Source organism: Mastacembelus armatus, chromosome 3 (genome assembly GCF_900324485.2).
Source record: "Mastacembelus armatus chromosome 3, fMasArm1.2, whole genome shotgun sequence".
In the NCBI taxonomy this organism is placed as follows: Eukaryota; Metazoa; Chordata; class Actinopteri; order Synbranchiformes; family Mastacembelidae; genus Mastacembelus; species Mastacembelus armatus.
Window position 1 is genome coordinate 9,504,639 of NC_046635.1, and position 22,451 is coordinate 9,527,089.

General features: G+C 39.6%; 1 protein-coding gene across 8 annotated transcripts in view; it reads left to right on the forward strand.

The window, feature by feature from the left end:
• plekha7b (pleckstrin homology domain containing, family A member 7b) overlaps positions 1 to 22,451 on the forward strand; it is a 58,512-nt gene that overhangs the window by 9,372 nt on the left and 26,689 nt on the right. For 7 of the 8 annotated variants that reach the window (XM_026320383.1, XM_026320385.1, XM_026320384.1 and 4 more), the window contains 3 exons: positions 16,747 to 16,830; positions 20,835 to 20,946; positions 22,221 to 22,325. In XM_026320383.1, coding sequence (XP_026176168.1) covers positions 16,747 to 16,830; positions 20,835 to 20,946; positions 22,221 to 22,325 — 301 coding nt within the window. Of the gene's footprint in view, positions 1 to 1,071; positions 1,190 to 16,746; positions 16,831 to 20,834; positions 20,947 to 22,220; positions 22,326 to 22,451 lie in introns of those variants that run through there. The other variant, XM_026320390.1, reaches the window with a different exon arrangement.

Genomic DNA, 22,451 nt, shown 5'->3' on the forward strand with positions numbered 1-22,451 from the left:
CAGCACTATATATTGTAAGTGCTGACAGAGTTACGGAGTGATCAAGAGTAGTGAGAGAGGGCTGAAACAGCAGTTATTCTCCCATCTGATACCACTCTTTGTGCCCATTTTAGTTAAGCCACATAGAACTGTGCACAGTGGCTCAGTTAGTGTATGCTAAGAGAGCAGAAAGAGGTGCACTCTTTCAGAACAAGGATAGATTTGGACATTTGAATTACTGCCACACCTGATCACTCAGTGGTAATTAATAATGTGGCAACATGTATGACTGAGGGGAGCCTATAGCTGTCAGATGTTAGGATTATGCTGAATAGTGTAAGGTGAATTATTATTCCATATCTATACTGACACAGTACAACATCAGAGTCAAAAGTTTAGAATAGCATGATTTAAAAGTGTGAATTATCCAGTTAACTTTTTAAAAACTACAAGCAATTCTGTTCTATTTTTGAGTTTACATTTCAAATGTTTTGAATATTTTTTACACAATTATCTATAATTACATCATGTATAATGTTAAAGTTGCAGCACACTTTCTCTCCCTTTCACACTATTACCTCTTCATTAAATCTCTACTCCTTCCTCATTCTTGCTTGCTGTGCAAGCTGCCTCTATGACTGCAGTGGGAATGGAGCAGAGGGCATCTAGTTCAGGGAAGTGCTCTGATGGCAGAGCTCTGCTGAGGGGGTGCACACATTAGAAAAGAGCAGAGGAGGTGCGGACAAAAGGAGTCCCACTACAAGACAAGAGTACAAGAGAAGAGAACATAATTTTATAGTTTATGGATAATGCTCTCTACCTGTGGTTTTAGTTGGAGCTTTTGGGCCTCTCAGATGGTGAGGTTGGCTGGCCTTGACAAAACCCATCACAAGCCTAACCCTCTCAGAGACAGAGGACAGCTCAGTGATTGCATGTATTTTTAGCTCCACCTCAGCAGCCCGACACAGGAGAAGCGGGAAAGAGGATGTTTTGAATGAATCGACGCAATGGTGCTCAGCAGAGGACGTCACCAACAGCAGCGCTAACAGCTGAGAGGAGTACACACACGCACACACACAGAGCCATCACTGGGAAGAGCAGTGCGCAGCACAGCAAATCACAGACCTGCAGCTAACATGCTGGGCCAACCAAGACAGTCAGCCTTACGCATCCCTTACGAGAGGCAGCCAGTGTATCAGGCGACTCACAGGTGTGTATTCCGGCCCCTCTGAAAACACATATGTGGGATTGTAATTGTATGTATCTACTTAGGAGGTGTGTCTGCTAAAGCTCTCCAGCAGCTGCAGGAGATCAAGTACTTCAGATTGTGTACTGTTAAGTGCTTGTACAAAGTATACTGTGTGTGCAGGCAAGAGAATTCACGTGCATGCTGAATAGTGTCTGTTGTCTGTGCTCATGGCAGTAAAGACGGCTGGTTTACAGGCCTTTGGTTTGCCTTTGGGGAGTACATGTATCAATATGTACTAATGGAGCAGTGTTTATAGGAATGAGAGATGGATACTGCAGTGTCTCGTGATAACAGGTCAGTGACTGCTGTGTTGATGTCAGCAGAACTGATCAGGCAGATTATGATATGCACTGTTAATGTGGAATATCTGTATAGGTTACACTGTAGTTTTTGTACAGTAGGTCTGATGCAGTCCTCCCCACATCTGCTTAAAGGAAATGTATTTGTTTATATGGGTTTCTTCTCTATCCCGAGCACGGCTGCTATTGGTGCCCAGCCTACACATAGGCAGTCACACACATATAATGTCACATCTGCGCAGACTTTTCTACACACTGATGGACTGTCTTTCTTTTTTTCTTAAGTTGTAGGTTGTTTTCATTATTAACTTAAGCAATTCTATTGTTAGCCCTCTGTCCAAAGTGTTATGTTAACATAAAGTAGATGTTGAAATTACATTAACATCGATGGAAATCCAAGGATTTCCCAACACAACCATGGTCAGATTTATATGAACTGGCAACTTATAATTTTTAAGTTCTTTGTTTAATTATGTTCTTTGTATTTACACTGTGAATGTGACACATCTAGCAATTCAGACAGGGTGCTGAAAGACATTGTGCTTATTATCATTCTGTCAGGGTCTTGATGTCAGTCTCTGTGGTAAGGTTACTTAGTCTATTTATCATTCCTGCATGTGCTCCCTCAGCCGTCAGCCCTCCTGCTATGCTCTCAGCCACAGAGACTGTGGGTTGTAAACACCACACCGCAAAATTTCACCTCTAGGCATAGCACATAATAGAGGTTGACAGTTTGATTGAGCTTTGAATCAATATTATTTTCTGTGTAGGATATACAGAGAGATTAATAACCTAGGACATGTGAAACTAACCTCAGTGAGCCTCTTGTGTATTTGTCAAGTCTCACATTGTGATCTGTTTTTAATGGATTATGCAGTGGTCAGTTTTAGATGGTTGGATTGTCTGGTCGTTTCCAGCCCAGTCATCGCCAGCCCAACTTCCCTTCCCCTTTCTACCTATTGCTTTGTATGCTTAGCTGATATAGAGGTCATATCTTTAAGTGGGCAACTTTAAATAGGTATGACCACTACTGTCTGAAAAATGACACACCTAAATTTGGTACAGCGGACAGAATTGAAATGACCTCTGTTTAACCACAGGTATTTTGCTCATTTCCAAGGAGACCCAATATTTCTAAGAATAGACATAATGATGACACCTAACAGAAGGTTGAGGTATTTGAAAAGGGAGTGCATTCTCTGTGAATTAAGACTGTGACCTTTTCAATTCCCCTTGATTGTGATTTAGATGTGCCTCTGTGAGTGGGATAGAAATTCCAGGGAGGGGACTGTTCTGGCAAAATCTCAATCTAGCTAGCCAGTTAGAGTTTTGGAGCTGTGCACCAGATGTGGCCTACCTTCCTCCACTGATGCCTGACTTAATAAGCCTACTAGGTCTCTACAAGCTCAACCCACTCGCAGGACGCAGAAAGCTAAATATAGCCTCTAAATTCAGTTACCCTCAGCCAGCCAAGTGGAACTTCACCTAATTCATTTAATCCATCTGTTTAATTTCCTCAATAAAATTATAATGTGATAGCTTGTGTGCTTTGTTAACCAAGAGGGACAGATGGGAGTGGGCTTCAGATTTGATCATCTTTGTATATGTGCATGTAAAATGGCAGTGATCTGACAAGGGGAACACCAGATGATGAACAAACCCAGGGACTAGAGTGTGAGAGAAACCTGCTGACTGCTGATTGAGCTTTGTGTACAGCATGTTTATGAAAAAGCCAGTTATATTGTTATAATTCTGCTGAATGTGACAAGACAAATACATTTAAAAAACTTAGTTTTCATCCTAGTAGATATGTGTTTTTTGGGCCACTGTGGCCTCTGTGTGTTGCCTGGATGTTTTTCATTGGAAATGAGCATTGCAATCATATAGTAGCTGTGTGTCTTAACCCTGTGTATCACTGTAATGTAACTCCCCAGTGGGAGTATGTTAAGTGGCTGCATTTGCTCTGCGCTGTGTGTCTGCTGAGATTCTGTAATGAGAACTGCAGTTAAGAGGTCCCTCCAATCCTGGAGCCAGTCTGGACACAGTTCACTCTCAGGTAAAGAAGAGAACACACGCACACACACACACACACACACACACACACACACACACACACACACACACACACACACACACACACACACACACACACACACACGCACACGCACGCACACACACACACACACACACACACACGCACACACACAGATTGTGAGTAGAGCAGGTTATTTACCAATCTTGGTCATCAGTTAGAAATCTTTTTTCCCCTTGCTGATAATGCATTATAGATACACTGTACAGAAGCACTGTTGTAAGGACTGCACCTCTGCAGCAAAGTATACTGCACTGTACTGTACAAGCTTGGACACCCTCAGGGCAAAGAAGTGCTGCAGTAAAATTTACCAGACTAATCAAATTTTTCCACATACAGTAGCTTTTGTAATGTTCCTTAAATGTGATGACTTAATCATTTGCTACCATACAGTACATAATCCATAGTAATAACTCTGAGTAAGAATAATGGAATGTAATCAATGGTCTGAACAATAGATTTGACTCTTAGGATTGTTACAGTACATTTTGAAGTAGTTGGATGATGTGACACATTCCTCCACTGTCTTCTTGCTGGTAAAAGTCCTTGTTGTTTTATGTGCATGTGCCTGCTTGTGTGTGGTGAGTGAGGGCTGGGAATAGAAGGAGAGTATGTGGCGATGGAATGACATAATAATACCTCTGATATGATTGTGTAAGGGATTTAGGCATGTTTTACAGCATGCGGGTTAGCTGAATCCGATTGTTAGACGATCCAGTGATTGTTGATCTGCTCCTGTGCTTTTGGAGACAGGCACTGGCAAGTGACATGGCTTTCATGAAACAGGGATTATCCTGGTTCAGATAATGTAATCCTTAAGGATACAATGAATTTCAGCTATACCTGTTGTGTTTTTTTTCCCTCTACATTATAACAAGCAAATGGTAGATGGGGTGATAGCATGAAGACACAGTATCTTAATATTCGTCAGTAGCATGGCGTGGATGCCTCTTATTTATGTTATATACACATATTATAAATTAATATAATAAAATTATATTTAAAGAAAAGATGTGTTGTTAGGGCTTATTGAGCTTAATTACCCAAATATCAAGCTTTCCTTTCCTAAGACCATATACTGGTAAATGATGTGCAAAAACTGCAAATGCTGAACAATAAAATAAGCTGCTCTGCCACGCATTAGACAGTTTGCTTGCAGCATTTACACCTTTGCTGTGCCATTACATTCAGACATCTCATGACATCAAAGCTATCTACTTAGCTACCCACCAACTTATTCTTAGTTGCCTACTGTACCAGTCATTATTTTATAGGGTGGACACCAGTTTTATTAATTGCTATATTATCTAAATCTTGTTTGCAGAGGTCACTCAGATGTAGCTTTTTAGTTAGTTTTTTTTTTTTTAATTATTGGACAACGTGACTGGAATTTGAAATCTGATCTAGACATATGGTTTCTTGTTCAAACCTACTGCATTTAAATTACCTGAAAGATTCTCTATTTTTTAATGACTGAATGTTACAATCTGAGTTTTTTTTTTATGTTTGATTTATTTTTGATGTTGCAGGATTATGGGGTTTAGAGATCAGGCAGATAATCTGACCACAAACATATGCAATTTGTGTTTGTGTGTGTGTCTGTGTGTGCAGGAGAATGTCTGTGTAGCGTGGCAGACTGTCTTTGGCAGAATCATGCTGCAGATCATTTATTTGGCACCGTAAAAGCTCAGGGAGCAGGCCGATCTTTTGCGCCTGATGACAATGAGAAATGCTTGGTGTTATTCTAGCAAACGATAGCTGCTGCTGCATGGGACTTACATTGAGACCATGCAGGTAGGTCATCTCTGTTTTTGACGCACTGGCTCTTTGTTTTATGTTTGTGGTAAGATTGATGACTGCACTTAGATGGTGTGTGTGGCTACTTAGATATTGATGCTTAGTGTAATGAACAACACTGACTCACGTAAGCCATTCTGCGTCATAGACCTGTAAGGAACCTTGTTTTTGTTTGCTTTTCTAATAAACAGCTAGGGACCACATTAGAAGATTATTGTCTTTGCATAGAAAAGAAGCACTGACTGTAGGTTTATTCTCTTTTGTTTTTTGACTCTGCATTCTCATCGTTTTTACTTTTTAATGACCGCTGAGAGTCATTTATTGTTCATTCTTTAGCTGTCATCCCTAACGGACATCTGTGCTGCAGAGCTGCTGCAGAATTCACAACAAACCGCTTCACTATAAAGTCTCTAAGCCATAACTGGCAGTATAAATAGGCACTTCATATGGTGATATGTTTCTCATAGAAAGTTAGCTAAGACAATGGGCAACGATGCACCACATCCATTAAGAATGCAGAAGTAGATTCATTATAGGGAGGGTGCTGTGATAGTGTTCTTTGTATGAAAATGAAGCTAAGTGGAGGTATGATATACAACTTAATTTCCCAGAATCCTCTCCTTCCTTTTCCTCTACCCTCCTGATTTTGCTTTGGCATTCATCAGAAAAATGGTTGAGAAACTTTGAACCTTAGTCTGTGTGGCAAAAACATGCGTGTGCATGTGTCTCTGGATATTTTCCTCCACTGTCAACATGGATGATGTGTGACCTTCACCTGCCCAGAGTGGGTAGGTAAATTGTTCTGTACTTCTTTACTACACTGATAAGAATAAAACATGTCACAACTATAGAGCTGTTCTTGACCACCAGGGTTCCTTTGTAAATGCGTCTGTGTGAGCTTGATGCACATTTTAATGACCACACTCTGTGCTTTGGGAAAACCACTGGTTGTTTCGAGCATCAGCGAGTTTCAGCATCTAAATGAAGGTGCAAATATTAACATGCTCATGATGAACATTTTTTATGTAAACGTATTTAAGCTAACCCAGACCTTTCTGTGTGGAGTTTGCATGTTCTCTTTGTGCTTGTGTGGGTTTTCTCCAGGTACTCTGGTTTCCTCCCACAGTCAAAAAACATGTATGTCAGGTTGATTGGTGACTCTAAATTGCCCATAGGAGTGAGTGTGAGTGTGTGTGGTTGTTTATCTCTGTGTGTCTATATGTGGCCCTGTGATGGACTGGTGACCTGTCCAGGGTGTACCCCTGCCTTTCACCCAAAGAGAGCTGGGATAGGCTCCAGCAGATCACTGTGACCCTAGTTAGGAATAAGCAGGTCTAAATAATGGATGGATGGAAGTATTTAAGCTTTCATGTTGCTTGTATATTGCAGATGCATTTTTTCAAATAAGGCTGCTTATTATTGGCTCTTTTTTATAAAGTCTTTGAAGCAATAGTTTTTTTACTTAGCTTTTTCTCTTAATTGCCTTCCTTAATGATACTTTACATTGTGTGTTTATCATCTCATCTTCCATTAAATGCATGAAGATAACAGAAAAATATTTCTGGAAAATTTAACAGAAAGTGGTTCATAAAAATATTCAAATTGCAATTAAGTTTACCTTTGCAAATGAGTGATGGAATGCATCGGAACACAACAAAATCTGCTATTGTTGGCTTGATCTTGGATTTTCCAGTTGTTAGGCATGCGTTATAGTGATCCAAACACTGTGGTTGTGTGTTTTCGGTTGAAAGTAGATAGAAATATGGGGTGTGTACAGGATGTCTTTGACCTGGGAGGAATTAAATCTTTGAGTCAGCCAGACTTTCTGGGTCCAGAGTGACTCTGCTGCTATTGTGCACTGCATTGTTTTAGTCCATAAGTTATCTGTTTGGGAGCCTGTGCACAATCCCACTGAGGATGAGCAGAAGGAGTGGGGGAGCCAATATCTCTTTAACTTGTCTGATACTTTCATTGTTATTGTTCACAACCTCAAGCTCGTTAATATTCTTAAATTTTATTCTGCTGACAATGCGGTGATCATTTTGCTAAGCCCCCTACACATGGGTGGAGCTCCCTGGAAGGACTCAAGGGTGAGTTGGTCAAACTCACAACACAAGCATACGTTGTTCATTGGTGCAGTTTGTTAAAAATGGACCTGAGAGTTTTTTTGTTATATTGTTACCAGTGGGAGAGATTACCTGACAATATTTCACGTGATTTTAAGTTTTTGTCTTGTGGTTGTTTTGTTTAGTTACACGTGGCAACGCTATCAATGCAGCTTGCAGCACAACATTCCCACTGGTCGGCCTTTTTTCCCCCCGCCCTGAGCTTACTGTATCTCCTGCCTGAGATTTCGGCTTTACCATTCCCCCGCACTTCACATCCCCTTCTGTCCTACATTGCACAGTTAAGCGATTAGCTGTTTTTGGCTTTGCAATGTGGGTTGGACTTTGCATTTAGCTGCTGAGACAGTGTGCAACACATAAACAGAAGTTACAGTCCAATATTCCTTAGCCATGTAAAACAGTGTGGTTTGATATACTAAGATAAATTTCTTAAAATTTGTTTTAAATATTCTGCATCAAATTGATGTGATGATGATCTGTTTGATGGTTGTTACCACGTCTGTTGCAGTTTCAGACAAGATGAAGGTCTCACTACCTTACACTGGTAAATGCACACTGTGCTTTAGTTCACTTTAGTTGATATCCCAGTTCAAAGCTGGAAATTGTCTGCACTGAAGATGCAGTGGAATCAACCAGGATGGGAAAAAAGCTATGTCAGTGTGAGAAAAGCAATAGAGCCTTCTCTTCTCTGGTCGAGCGCACACATCAATAGGCATTACACTTTGTGGAGAAATCTGATGCTCCATGCAGTCACCATCTTCATCAAATCTATGCTCACCCTTTTCCCCTGCCCTTTTACATGCAAATTCATGTTTCTTAAAAATGGAGCTTGTTTAGGTAATGCTTTAGCTAACCACCTGGCAACAATTGATTAACATTAACATTTTTCTGTGTCATCTCCTGTCTGACATAGTATAGTCTTTGCTGTCAAATCAAATTTGCAACCTCATATTTTCAGGATGTACGGATCACTGCCTGTGAAAATAAGTTGGTGTAAGATTAATACCACAAATATGCTTTGGTCAGCTAAGCATATTTATTGAAGAAGTGCTACCACAGGACATAAGCTTTTAAGATGATGACATGCTTTAGGTGTGATTTCGTTTATCTGATACCTACAGCTGCCTGCAATTAAATATGACATCTAGGTGGAAAAAGGAGAAGCGTGCAACATGATTCAGCTGAACATGCTACTCAAACTTAATTCTTGTGTTTTCATTTTGTTACAATTTTTTCTTACCCACACGATTCAACCAGGAGATGATTTTAAATAATTTTCAAATGTTTTGGTCAGACAAATCAAATGAAAAGTTAAGGCGTATAGCACCTTGCACATATGTATTTTCAAAGAGCAGTTAGAATAAACACATTTTTTCATGCAGCAAACTAAAGATAGAACTAATAGTGCTCCTTATTTGCCCAGTAGTGGCCTCCTGCACTCCTGCAGAGTGCTGACATGTTGTTTTTGCAGCCACGTAGACTGTGATGACCTACCCTTGCTTCATCTTTCATGATCAAATTCTTCCTTTTAGCATGTGTCACTTATCTACATCTCCCTCTGACCTACCGAGGTTGAATGTTAGCACTCATGGAACCTCTGGAGAATAGAGGTCAGGGGTCATTGTGCTACTTCTCATTAACCTGTGATTTCTCAAGGCAAGCGAGTCACTTTGTTCTTGAGCTCTTCATTGGAGATTTCACAGACTTTTGATGGCAAAGCTTGACTCAATATTCTGGAGATGTGTGTCTGTATGTTTTTATGTGTGTGTGTGTGTGTGTGTGTGTGTGTGTGTGTGTGTTGGTGAGAGAGCAGCCTGCCTTTGAACATCCTCTATTGATGTGCTGAACACAGTGGAGGAAAGACTGGTTGGAGAGGAAAGAGGTATTGGCTATTTTCATTTCATTTGGGTCGGGGTTTGCTAGGGTAAGTCAGGATTAGTTTACATTCATGCCTTTGCCTGATTGATTCAACATTTTAAGATGGTCTGTTGTATTAAATAATGTGTTATCAATAGAATTCCACTAATTAGATCCATGTGCAAATAAAGTCTACAGTCGTGACTAGCAGCGTCCTCTTTTGGTTTACAGACTAGTCTCTTTTGCCCTGTCTGGTAGATAATTCTTTTTTTGATTGCATGTTTTTGTCTTGGAAAAAGATAATTGCTTTGCAGAGTCTTCTCTCTTCAGTGCCCCAGGAAGAGATTTGCCAAGCCAGATCAAATGTCAGAACTTTCAAACCAGCTATGCCGCTGTGATGTTTAGAATTACACAAGGCAGGATTTAGAAAAAAATACATCATTTTATCAGATTAATTCTAAATGCTGCTCTGAAAACTTTCTCAAAATTAAATCTATTGATACTTTGGGCATCCATGTGTTGGTAGAGAAGCAGTGAAGCTATCCATTAGGATTGCCTCATTTTAATACAGATTAAGTATCTTATAGCTTTTCTTGATGGCACAATTGACCAGACGGAATAAAAATGACTCCTGGTTGAACTGGATCATCATCATTTAGTGACTAATGTTCAGGATAAAGCTGTGGTATTAAATATTGACCTAAAACTGCAGGGGTCCTTCACAGATTTATTCCACAGAGTAATGGTTGCTCCAGAAAACTTCTTTTTCCCCATTTGTTGCTGAATATACATGTCACTATTGATCCTAAAGATAAGTTCTTTTGGAAGTAATTTTATAGGCATGGTTGGAGACATTATACAGTTTGTTTGATCAATTACTTTAAGCCACCCTTTATAAATATTTATCAGCTAAGTGGAGTAAAAGAAGAATTCACTCAGTGCTGTATATATCCATTGTCCTTGTGAAAAGGCCAGTTTCTGTCTTGCTCTTGTGCTGGAACAAATTTCAGCTTATACCAGGTTTATAACACTGAGCCACTGAGTGCAAACTTTCATGTATACAAGATACTGATAGTTGCTTTTAGCCATACATACTTTGCAGCTGAGCAGGCATGAAATGAGATGTAACTGAGCAGGGCACCTACTTTTGGCAAAAGATTGTAGTTCTTGGACTAGAAACACCAATACCAACATTTTCACTCCAACAAGCAGTGTGGTTTTAGAATTAGATTAGAGAGTGGGTAGTGTTTTCTAGTATCCCGATTCTTTATTATTGCCTCAACACAGACCTTTCTTGAATTTAGTGCACTGCAATTAGCAGTTTCCTTGCTTATGTTTTGGAACAGCATGGCCTAAAGGACCATTGTGACCATCGTGAAATGTGCTGTGCTGTGCTCTCCCAGAAGTTTACATGTTGAATATCAATAAGGTGTCAGCTCTTTCAGTTTCTGCCAAACCCTCAATTTGACAGTGGTTCAGACACTGGCAAGTCTTTGCACCAGTTTCTACTCTGCACCCAGTCTGTTTGAGCCTGTCTCTGCCCAATGCTGCTTGAGTGGGTTGCTGGATGACTGCAAGCTCCATATTAGCAGACCTTAGGTCATGGTTTTACTGTTTCATTGGTGCTATTTTAGACATAGCTATTCTCCAATAGGGTATTTATCGATTCAATATCAAAGTTTCTGGAGTGGCAAATAATGAAGATGGTGATGATAGAAGTGAATGAGTTTAATGACAGTGTGAAATGTGTTTGGTTGCTGCCATCATTTCCATACTGACTGACAACGGAAACGCCCAAAAACTCTTCGGAGAGTCTGCATAGATAAATCCTCCCCAAATGTCAGATAAATGAAACTGAGCCAGGCTGCTGCTCTGCTCTGCTATGAAATTGATAAAGGTCAGTCAACATGTAAAAACCCTGCTGCAGAATGCTTATCTCCTTAATGGCTCCCTGTCTAGATACTGTGCACAAACCACTGTTATTATGGCTTAATGAATTTTGCCTGCTAGGCCGGGGATGCTACACTGTGTGTCTGGAGGTGCATGATATCTCTCTCTCTCATTGTGCTGTCACACTCTGTCACACATTCACGCTGCCTAGGTCGTGTCTCGTAGATACAGAAATGACTGTCATTACAGAGTTCAGCACTGGTTCATGGCACCTTATTTGACATGTCATGTCAGCAGCCCTTGATTTGATTTTATCTTACACGTGGATTTTTACATCTTCACATTAAATGACTTACTGACATTAATGATACATTCCTTACAGCTAATCGAATTGGTCTGAAGATTTAAGTCAGCAGCCTAACTGAGTTGAATGATTGCTGTGTTCTCTAGTGATTAGTAGAATTGCATGAGATTGATTTGTGTTTCATTTCATCCAGAGCTATAGCCAAAGGCCAGTGCAGGCTACTCTGTGACAGTTATTGCACCACAGTAATTTGAGAGATGAGTTTCTGCGGAACTGAAATTCAGCCATCTCATCAGCACAGATTCCCCTTCGTCAGAAAATGAATGCCTTAAAGAGCTGTACTGTATATATGATGAAAAAAGTACTGCTGATGCCTTGGAAAGGAGCTTGTACATGTGAATTCAAAAGTAAATGTTCCGTATGTAGTCCATATGCCTTTACAATATCTATTTATTACAACTAATTTTGTTAAAAACCTGTCATGATTCCCTTGTGGACTTCCCGCTGAGGACTTTTATTTTGGTTTCAGTTCCTGTTTTCCCCTTCTTGTGTTCCTCAGCAGCTTTTTCAATCAGCCTTGACTTATGTTACCTGTGAGTGTCTTAATTCGTGTTTTTCCCTGTGCCCTGGTGATCCCAGGAGGAATCAGTAAAGCTCCTTTTTTGTCCTGCATTTGGGCCTTACACCTCTCCTTCTTCAGCACACCACCGCCACTTAATACCAATAAAACTGCATAAATAGTTATATATAATTCGTGCTGAATAAAAACAAATGTTCTTTAGTTAAATGATTAACATTATTCATTTTTAGATGGACTTAAATGGACAATTCTATTTTAGTATTACCAAATTGTCTTTCAGTTAATTTATTGATTATTTTTATTTGTCCAAACTCCACCGAGAAAAGATGGAAGCTATAGAAACAGACATGCACAATGGCTGTCTGTTGTTTTATTATGAAGCCTACGCGGAGAGAGACTTGCCTGTATTCATGACACTACAAAATAGTCACTTGCAATTAAGAGCTCTTGCTGGAATAGGTCCCTGATCATATTTCAATTGAAGTGAGGTGTTATTGAACTCAGTTGCTTTAAAACTAAAAGTGGAAACAAAATCTAGGTGTAAAACAGTGAACACAGGCCTATACAGTAGTATGTTCTTACCACCTGCTCCTACGGTCTGCATTCCTCAGGATTAGCTACAATTCCTTGTTAGCATTCACCACGGGTTAATGTTACTTCAAAAAGTACACACCAATGAGTGCCCTTGAAGGAGCTGAAGAAGTTCTGTTTTTACAAGTTGCTGTACACCATAATTCTGGATTTTCGTTTGACTTCTTGCCACAGTATTGTGTTTAATATGAATGGTCATTATATTGAAGCGCATCCCTGCACAAAACAATCCACAGACAGCATAAAAGAGAGTTTGCATAAGCTGATGTAAATGTGGCTGGTGCGGAACAGGGAGCGACTAAATTAGGTGTTGTGGAATGTGGATGACCTGGCCACTAAAATGAGATTATCCTACTTGTTGAGAAAATCAAAACTGCCAACATGCCGTCTTGTCTTCATGACTTTAGTTGCAATGCTGCCACTTAGAGGATACCAGTGGTGTGACAAACGACAAAATCTATCTAGACAGGTATCTGGGGGAGTTTTTTAGGACTGAGGCACAGTATGTAAATAGTAGTCACATAACTTAAAAATTCATTGATAGAGGAAATAGTTGTAAAGTTGGAATGAGGGGTAGAAACTGGTTTGCTGATGAGCAACTGAGGTGTCCCCCTGGTAGGAGGGAGTGAGATCTGTACCACCCACTCAGCAAGTGTAGGATGAAACTCTCAGGCAGCATGTTTGAGCAGGAGAAACCGGACTAAAAAGACCCCCCTCCACTCCAATCACTGTAGCTCTACTTTACTCTGGTATTTGTGGCTGCCAGCTGCTATGAGAGACCCTCTCTGCATCTTTCACCCGATTCTACAATGCCAACAGGATTTTCATGACCTGCAGCGGCACAGCAAGTCTAACAGCTGATGATAACATGATGATTCACTCGCAAGACAGGTGAGACTGTCTCCAATGTGTGCATGATACAAAAGAAGCAGAGAGAGCTCGGCTAGTAGAGAGCTGTTCTTTTCTAAGGGAGTGTGGTGTGAATAGCAGAGGAATTGAGACGACAAGTGGATGATGTGATCCCCGACTTTGATGTGTGTTTAGAGCTTCTGTGTGTGTTTTTTTTTTTAAAGGTTAAAGGTAGGAAAGTGAAGTGTTCAAACCACAGAGTCTTGCCCCCACTGTCAAGACTTTGCCCTTGTGCTGGACAGGGATTACCCCAAGCCAAAAGAACATATTCTTATGACCTGAACTGCAGTTCTGCTTTTTCTACACATTTCTTATGAAAAGCTTGAAATCAAAACCAGGTCTCCATTCTGTTCTGTTTAATCACTATACTATAGTGATTGAACAACACACTAACACACTATATTAGGATAAGGATGGTCATAAAACTTACTTGCTCCTTGAGAAATGCCCTCTTGAGGCTCTCCACAAGGAGAAATGCCTGTCATTCTTTCTCTACTTTATCCAGCCTCATGGCATCCAAAGCTCTACTTCATGTAATGGTTAGTGTTTTTGGAGCTCTGTGGCACACTAGTCCCTGTTTTTCCTACAGTATCATAGAACTTCTCTTAGGATATGTTTTTATTGTGACACACTATATCTCCACTGAAGGTGATATATTTTTGTTGATTGTTCAATATTTTGGTCTTTTGAGTTATTAATGATTACGGTATGTGCCTAAACTAATATTTACAAAATATTCATGGGGCTTTTTGTAATATTTTGAGTACTATTATATAAAAAATGATATTATTATTAATAATAATAATCATTGTTATTATATAACAATATGTAACTTCATTTATTGGTTAAAGAATATTTCTAATACGGTGTGATTAAAAATCATCTTTTAGAAAGAAGTAGACATGACTGCAATATGATTTAAGGGATCACAATCTTCCTTTAGGTTTGTCTATTTTTACTTATATTCTGTGATGATAATGCATGATTTATATAGAGTCACTGCACAGAATCCTGTTATGACAGTCTGCCAACAACATCTGACTTGGAGGGACAACAAAGCTGCATCACCACTACATTATCTAGAAGGCTGTGTGCTAGCTCATCTGCAGCAAGAGTTCATTTTCTCCTTTGGGACACTGTTGTCACAAGTGTTGATGGAAGCTAGTTTTCAGCAAACAAACAGCCCTACTGTGCTGCAATGCTTCTACACTAACTGGGGATGCTGCAAATTCCGTGACAAATAGTTCAGAAATAATGCGGCTAAAACAAAAGCCTCAAAGAATGCAGATTCCTAATTAACAGGGGACACCGATGCAGTGCTGAATGTGCCCGGTGCAGCTCAGAAAATTATGAGTTGTTACCAGAAACAAACCTGACCAAGCATGTGTGTGTCTGTGTGGGTTTGTGTATGTTTGTGAGCACATACATGATCAAGAGCTATTTTGTTTGTCTAGGTTGTCTGTTGTTAACATTTGATGTGTGTGTGTGTGTGCGTGTGTGTGTGTGTGTGTGTGTGTGTGTGTGCAGCTTTATTCCTGGTCAATATGCTCTCTGAACTTTTCTGAAATGTCAGTGAATAAATCTTGTCACCCTGCTCAGCCGGTTCATCTCACTGCTGCATGTTGATGCAGTGACGCTCCACTTTGTGTTTGCCTTATTGTGCACCTTTATAGTACTGGATCTTTGCAGCTGTTGTTCAGAGGATTTATCTTTTACTGTTTTTTACATATATACTCACTTATTTACCTATTCCATTGCTATGTCTAAGAATAAACAGTATGTGCATTGAGCTTTTGCAAATCAGTATTTATGGCATGCGTGAGCACAATGTTTTCCAGCCTGTGTGGAAGATTATTGTTTTAGGTTTTCTGCTGTAATAGAGTGATGGTGATGGTAGAAGATAACACAGGATCAGGGGGGAATAAAATGCAACACTAACAAAATTCAGACCTGAAAGCATAATATTTCTCTACTTCTTTGCACCCAGACATTTGCCACAGTTTTTCATACAAGCTGTTTTCACACTAGCTTCAGAGTAGAGAGCTCAAACAGGCATTTTTGCTGGATATTAGTAATGGCAAAGGACCTGCCAATGCTATAAAATACTATCTATAGGATTATGTTGTATAATATTTCTACATTACACATTGTCTGAAATGGCTTAAATGCCTACAAAATGGGAAAATTTTGCACTGAGGTTTAGAAAGCCAATAGTATATGAAGGGAAGTGTTGCAGTTTAAGGGTAATCACAATACGTGAGAGCACCAGGGGCTAATAACTAAATCTGAACAGTCATACACCTTAAAACACCTCACACCTTATAGTGGTAGTGCTTAAATCATGAAAACACGTCGTTAGATATTATGTCGGTTTTCTTTAAATAAACCTTAAGAAACATCATCCAAGTACAAAGAAAGTAGGCCAGACTAAAAGTTTGTTGACAAGAAATGTATAGGCTTAGCTTGATCCTGCACAACAGCAGTGTGCAGGAACATACAGTTAGCATTTCATGATGGAATTTCAGAAGAATATTTAAAAATAAAATATTTTCTAGGGTTTTGTTTTATTCTCTTGTAAAACTGTAAAGGAAATAGCCCAAATCTTGCTGTGCGTAGTCACATAGAATGTGACAAAAAATGACAAAAAAGGGCAATATGTCAATCCTCTCAATACCAGCACCACTAACAGCTTGGATGTTTCTTAGTCTGTCCTGTGATAGTAACGTGTATTTATGCTCTAGTTAAAGCAATGAATGGCCACATCTAATTGAAATCAATAAGGCTGGCTAAGGGAGAGTGCTGAGCCCTATAGTTTGTGTAAAAGAATATGAGCAGTGGTTTCTGACCGGGCTGTTGTGCTACCATAGATTTCTTTTTTTACTGCTGACTGAGGTGTCATTGTAAGCTTAGAAACTTCATGCGGGTTTGCTGGAACCTCTAGCAGCAGCCAAATAGAAGTCTAGAAACACAGTTGTGCAGGGACATGATCAGGAAGGACTATGATTAATGACTTTTTACTCATTTTGTTCTCTCCCTTGGCGTTGTTTTCTCTCCCTCACTCTCTGTCCTGCAGCCACAACCTGAAGGCTACATCGTTTCGGCATCCTGTGACTGGAGAGATTTCTCCTGAAAACACAGAATACACACTACAAGACAGGTGAGTGGGTTTTCTTCTTGCAGAGAATGATGCACACAGCATTGCATGCGTACATATATCAAGGGGTTAGTTCAAAGTCGTGTGATGGGAGTCCAGAAATGGACTGTCACCCTACGTGGTGATGCATATCATGAGGAGGGCAGAGCTTTCTATTTTGCAGTAACAAGCAAAGAAAGAATAGTTGACATTCAATTAATTGTTCATCAGGAAAATGAGCTGCGGATACACTGAAGAATGAGCACTAATTTTTTCAATCAAATTGAAGGTGTTCATTATCATCATGGTACTAAAATCTGACTCACAACTCCTGGAGGTGGTTTTATTATTAACTTCATGGAGTTTATAGTAATGATACAGCTTACATTCACATATGCCATGTTCCTATCATGTCTTGACTTATGAATCTTGCTCAGCAATAAGACAGGGAACAATATGTTGTCTTTATTAAAGTAATACGCTTATCCAACCTATTTTTCTCAATGGAGTTGACATCATGCAAGCAGAAACTGTTTACTTTTGACCTAATTATAATTTCCTTGTGCCAAGTACTTTTTAAAGCGTAAAATACTGCATATTAAACACCAACTTGCCACTGAATTTTAATTATCTGAATATTACTAGCACATAACATTGCTTGGTTTTCATTTTATTACAGTATGTGTTGCTATGGCATGACAGTTGGATTTATTGTCACTGTTTTATGCCACGGTGTGAATCTCATTCTAAAAAGCCATCAAAGCTGTTTGGCAGGTTTAGAGTAGAATATAATGCAGCAGGTGTCAGATCATATTTAAGCTGGCTGGTGTTCACAGCAAAGACTTTAGTATATATTGTATGTAGAAGCATGCATGAAGTGACAAGCATGTGACCTCTGCATTCTCACCTAATAAAAGCTGTTCTGCAAATTTTTCCACTGTCATTCATTCCATTATCTCTAGTTCAGTTCTGTTGAGCAGGGATTTGCCATACATAGCACCACTAAGGCACGTGCATATTCACTACAGTAACAAAATGACTTACTTTGACATGCCAATCCAAATCTCGTTACAGTAACAATTAAAACAGCGCCCACAATCTCATTGGTATATGTATTTTTAAATGCCTGTAGAATTGCAACCAAAAGGGATATATTTGCATATAAAAGTGGGGGAGTTACACTCTCATGTCATGCATTCAACATGTCCCAGAGCGCTGTTTCCTACCGAAAATGAGTTTGCACAAATCTCGTAAAAGTGTGCACATACAAAACTACTATAATGCAGACCGCGGCTTTCGCTGTAGATCTGATCTGTCAGTTACAGCACTTCCTGCGTTCCATATACGTCATCACGTTATGTGCATGAATGTAAAAATGTAAAGATATGCTTTGGTGGACTCTATGGTAGGTCACAAAGGTGTTAATAAACCTGGCTGTGGCACATAAGTATATTAAATGTTGTCTTCCTATATAAAGAATAATCAGCATATTTCACACATACTTCATCCACAGATTTAGAGCTAAACATAGACCTAGACATAGAGATCAACTAACTTAACATGTCTTTTCTAATATACATGTCTTTCATTCTTCATTAGACCATCCCTGCCTGGTTTATGCTACATATTTCAAATGCCAGCATTTGTGATGAAGGTTTTCTGTCAAAAGTCTCATGCCCAGGCAGATGTAATAGTGATGACATCTTCACAATTTTTCTCTCAATCTTTAGAAAGCCTCCCTCAGTTTTCATCTGGACCTACTTCTGTTTATTCCTCTCTCTATTTTTGTGCCTGTCTTTTCCACCCTTCTTTGGCAAGATCTTGTAGGATACTTGAGTGAAGTGTGTGACAGCTGGGATGCAGTTTTCATTTTGAATGTGTGTGACGCAGACATGACCTCACATCTGTTCGATGGCATGATGATTTTTGGGCCTCTTTCTGTTCATAATATCTGAATGGGAAGTGAGTTTTCTTCTATGAATCAATTCATTACTTCTCTTCATGTACACCCACAGCCTAAGAAAATGCATTACCATCACAGAGAGAGAAGCACGGAGAGATGGGGCTTAGTGTCTTGCTCATAATGTGAAATATCACTCCTCTCCAACACAAGCTGCAACAAATTTCCTGGGGAACTGTTCCAATGACAGTGGCGGTAAACAGTATGAAAGCTTCACATAAAACAGCAGACTACCCTTACGACAGAAACATCCTGTAAAAATGCTGGCTGCAGACCAGGGAGATAGTGCAGTGCTGTTTTTGTTCTACTGTGGTCTTTCTCTTTTTCCACTTGTTCTAGCAGAGATTTTTGCTTTAGTATGTGACATACATCTCTGACTTATCTCTCTGGCAGACAGAGGAGGAAAAGACAAGAAGGTTAGTGCTGCTTTTAACCCCTGTGCAGAACAATACAGGGGGCTAGTGGCAATGTCGTCACAGAGACAGGTCACACACCATTTCCCCTCCTGTAGTTCTAAAGTCAGGAAGAGGTTTTTCCAAGTACACAGCAACTGCATATGAACAGGTTTTGAAAGCATTTCAGAGGATTGTCTACTAAGCCTGTCAGATGGATTATAAATAGATGGTAGATAATTGATCTGACCGTTAATGCACTTATGCAAGTCATGTTGCTACAATTCTGCAGATAAGCATTCAGACATGCAAACTACTATTTAAATAAAACATTGAAAGTGAGCAGCAAAGTGGTTCAGACATCACAGAAGTAGCCTCCATCCCTGGCTTGTAAAATTTACAAAAATATTGCAGTTTAAAATCTATTATCTGTCCATTCCCAGAAGAATGGACAGATTGCTGTAGGCTAACAAAAAGTCAACATGTAGTACAAGAGGAGCATCTCCAAGTACCTAACTTGTAAAAAGCTGGGCCACAGTTTCTAAAGTTTGCCCCAGGTAACACTAGTTACCAGGTACACATGAGAATAAGGATATAGTGAGCATGAGATCACAAAATTGGTGACAGAATTATGAAAAAATATACAGCTAAAATTATTACAGCTCATTACAGCAACTCATAATGTGACTCAGAAGTGTGTATGGCTACCATGTGCCTGTATCCAACAACAGTGTCTGCTCCTGATGAGTTGATGGATGGTGTCCTGGGGGATCTCTTCCGAGACCTGGATCAAGGCATCAGTGAGCCAGTGAGCTCATGGACAGTCTGTGGTGGTACTTGTTGGCGTGAGATCCACCGAGACCCAGGCCCCACTGACTGCACCAGCATAAGGTTTGACAGTTGCTCTGACGACTTCATCCTGGTGTCTCACAGCAGTCAGTTACTGTTGGCTACGACATGAAGGTCTGTAAGGCCCTCCAAGGATATGCCTCCCCAGACCCTCACTGACCCACCACCAAGCTTGTCTTGCTTGATGATGTTAAAGGTGATATAACTTCACCACAGAGTCTCCTGTCACAAGTGTTCAGTGTAAACCTTCTCTCATCTGTGAAGAGGCTCCTGCAGTGTTCCATCCATTCTTTTTGCACAGAGGATCGGATAAAACTGGTTTATGTCATTGTTGTAATTTGACTTTAAGTGCTATGTTCCTTACACATTGATTTTCCCAGATCCATAACAATGCAGTGATGTCAGGAGGAAATGTGACGTAAGGCTTAGATTCCTTAGAAGCTGTCAAATGATAATACATGTATAGTACATGTGTATATATATATATATATATACAGTATGTAGTGTGTGCACAATGGCTTCACATGAGGCTGCAGTTCTTTTTTGTTCTTTTTTATTTGTTTGTTTTTGTATCGTTATTCTGGTGCGTATAAGATGGTAGCCGCTGAGTTTGAAATGAAAAGCTTCCACTGCAAAGCCATTGGCTGTGACAGGCTGCATGGTGATGTCAGGAAACTGTCATATCCTTTAGATCTAAAAGCTCACCACAGGGCTACGCTCTGTTTAACAGCATGTCTGTAGTTTGTCAGAGAAAATAAGACAGATCATCCCAATGTTTCTTATCCTGTCTGTGACGTGGATCATCTACTCTGCTCTCTCGACTATAGGATAGAGTTACGCATGTCCAAGTCAGCGGTCAATCAGAGATCCCCCAGCATGGTCACAGAGGCTTCCAAGACCGTGACCTCTGCAGCAGTGGATACCTCTTCAGGGACAAAGGTGAGTATCATTGTTTTCCAGCCTTTTCAGGTTTTTCTCAGTTTAGTGATTATGTATGTGGAACCCATAGTTTAAAAACCTAAGGTTTAAAGAGATAACAAGAATGCTCTCTTTTGACTTTTGATGTTCATGTTGATAAGTTGGTTTAAGCAGCTTGAGAAGACATTATGGCATTGTGATTAATGGCCACAGAGAATAATACATTTGTTGCTTCCCAAGTACACTAAACCTCAAGGCATGTCCTATGGGACTGGACAGGGGTGTGGTGTCCATCTCTCTGACAGACATGCTGTTCCCCAGTGGTCATGGAAACTTTTGCTGCAGACGTATTTTGTCACTGGTTATGGGATGAAGCACACAACACTAATAGAAATCACAGTGAATCCTGAAATTTGTACTGTTACATCTGAAAGCCACAACAGTTTAACTTTTTTTACAAAGTCTCATTTTTACTTGGCTGTTTTCTACTTGACAAACATGTAATTATTTTGATGTAAAAACTGAAATGATCAGTTGAGCTGCTGAATATTATCAGGCAATGATTTTGATAGCTAAGTATAACATAACATAACATTAAGCAAAATACCTGGTTCCAAATTATCAAATGTGACCACTGCTGCTTTTTTTAAGTCTAATATGACAGATATACTAAATATCTAAATGTGTGGTTGTAAACTGTTGATCTGGAAGATTGTGAAGCTTATAAAGGCCATTCTTAGCTCATTTCAAATTACTTTTCAAATCTCCGAAAAAATAAGTGGCAGATTAACAAATAATGTGAAAAATACTAGTTTGGGTAATGATTATTTTTTGAGACTACTTCAGCTTACTTTTTGATGTTTTTCTTTTTGTCTAATTAAAATGTAACATTTATGACTCTATGAGTATATGAGGGGTTGGGTATGCATATATGTTTGCTCATTATTTGTCTCTTCTTTCAGCCAGCAGGTCAAGCTGTGAAAAGGGTTGACCAGCTGTGCTGTATTTTAAAAATGAACCAGTTTCAAACTAAAAGTTTAACTGGCTACACACATCATCAAGAATAGCAAGTTGGTATTTCCTCTTTTCATTATGGGTGTTAAAAGAAGGATGGTCCAGGGAAGAAGGCCAGCTTACTTTTTTTGAAAGACCGTTTCTCTTTGTGTTCACTCTTTTTTGCAGTTGCATTCTAGTTACAGCTCTGTCTTTTAATTACTATATGTCACTGCAGGTGAGCAAAGTAAACTGGCTTACATTTCTTCAGCAAAGTCATTATATAAGAAACTCTTTTGCAGAGCTCCAGAGCCACAGGAAAAGTACACAGTTTTGGCAAGAGGGATCATGCTATTAAAAGAAACCTCAACATCCCAGTGGTGGTGAGAGGCTGGCTTTATAAACAGGTTAGCTGGGACACACACACACACACACACACACACCCCCTCACACACACACACACACACACACACACACAACTAAACCCAGTGAGAGACCTACACTACTGATTTTAAGTGTAGCAAAAAAAAAAA